Source organism: Malurus melanocephalus, unplaced genomic scaffold (genome assembly GCF_030028575.1).
Source record: "Malurus melanocephalus ecotype Western Australia unplaced genomic scaffold, MMel_1.1 scaffold_594, whole genome shotgun sequence".
Classification (NCBI taxonomy): domain Eukaryota; kingdom Metazoa; phylum Chordata; class Aves; order Passeriformes; family Maluridae; genus Malurus; species Malurus melanocephalus.
The window spans coordinates 28,062-28,976 of record NW_026623826.1 but is presented as its reverse complement, the minus strand read 5'-3'; the positions used below and the strand labels follow the sequence as shown (position 1 = coordinate 28,976).

General features: G+C 67.1%; 1 protein-coding gene across 1 annotated transcript in view; it reads left to right on the top strand.

The window, feature by feature from the left end:
• The first annotated feature begins 587 nt into the window (after positions 1–587).
• Positions 588–915, top strand: part of SH3TC2 (SH3 domain and tetratricopeptide repeats 2) — a 14,017-nt gene continuing 13,689 nt past the window's right edge. The window contains exon 1 of the mRNA XM_057382969.1: positions 588–913. Within this exon, the coding sequence (XP_057238952.1) occupies positions 716–913 (198 nt within the window). The 5' untranslated portion in view covers positions 588–715. The remainder of the gene's footprint in view (positions 914–915) is intronic.

Sequence of the window (915 nt, the reverse complement as noted above, 5' to 3'; positions counted from 1 at the left end):
TGCCCCTGCCCGCCCAGCCCTCTGCCAGCCCACTGCTGCTGTCACTGCACGCATGGGCTGCTGCCTGGGGACCCCCTGGCACCAGGAGCTGGCGCTGGGATGCACAGGTAGGGTGCCCACTGGGGGCACTGGGGGCACTGGGATTTGGGGCTGTGGGGCTCCTCCTGTGGGGTGGGACACTCTGAAAACACTCTGGGGTGAGCACCGGCCCCTCTGGCTGCTTGCCTGGTGGCTCTGGGTGCCCCCTCCTCCAGGTTGGGGTGTTTAGGGAGTCAGGCAGGACATTTTGTCCGGGGAGGGGACAGGGTGACTCTGGGGGTACTTTATTGCCTGCCCAGGAGCCCCCCAAGCAGAGCCCGTGGGGTGCTGGCATCCCCCACACGACCATTCCCATTCCAGGACACGGCTCAGGGCCAGCCCCCGTGTCCCCCAGCAGGGCCAGGGCCACAAGGTGTCCCCAGGGTGTCCCCAGGGTGTCCCAGGGTGGCACCTGCTCTCGGCTCGGGGCTGCGGCTCTTTCCTGCCCGCTGTTACGAAACCTTTCGGCACCGGGGCGGTCCGTGAGTCACCGGCACGGCCGGGAACAGCTCCCCGGCCGCAATTTCAATTGGTTTCTGGGAAAAAAAAAAGCTCTCAGTTCCCTTTCTGAGCGTGGCCAAATGAAAATAAACACAGAATCCRTGAGAACGGCCAGAGCGAGCCAGCCCTGGGGAGCATGGACAGGCTGTGTCCTGCWGCTGGCGGAGGTGACACGAGCAGTGTCACATCCCACGGACACCTCGCAGGCGGGGAGGACCTTGCCGGGGGTCCGGACGCCTGTGCCCACCCTCCGTGTTCCCCAGGTGAGGAGTGCGAGTCCTGCTGGCCCCGCTCCCCCGAGCCGCCGCCCCGCTGGGACCGCCCGCAGCGCCGGGG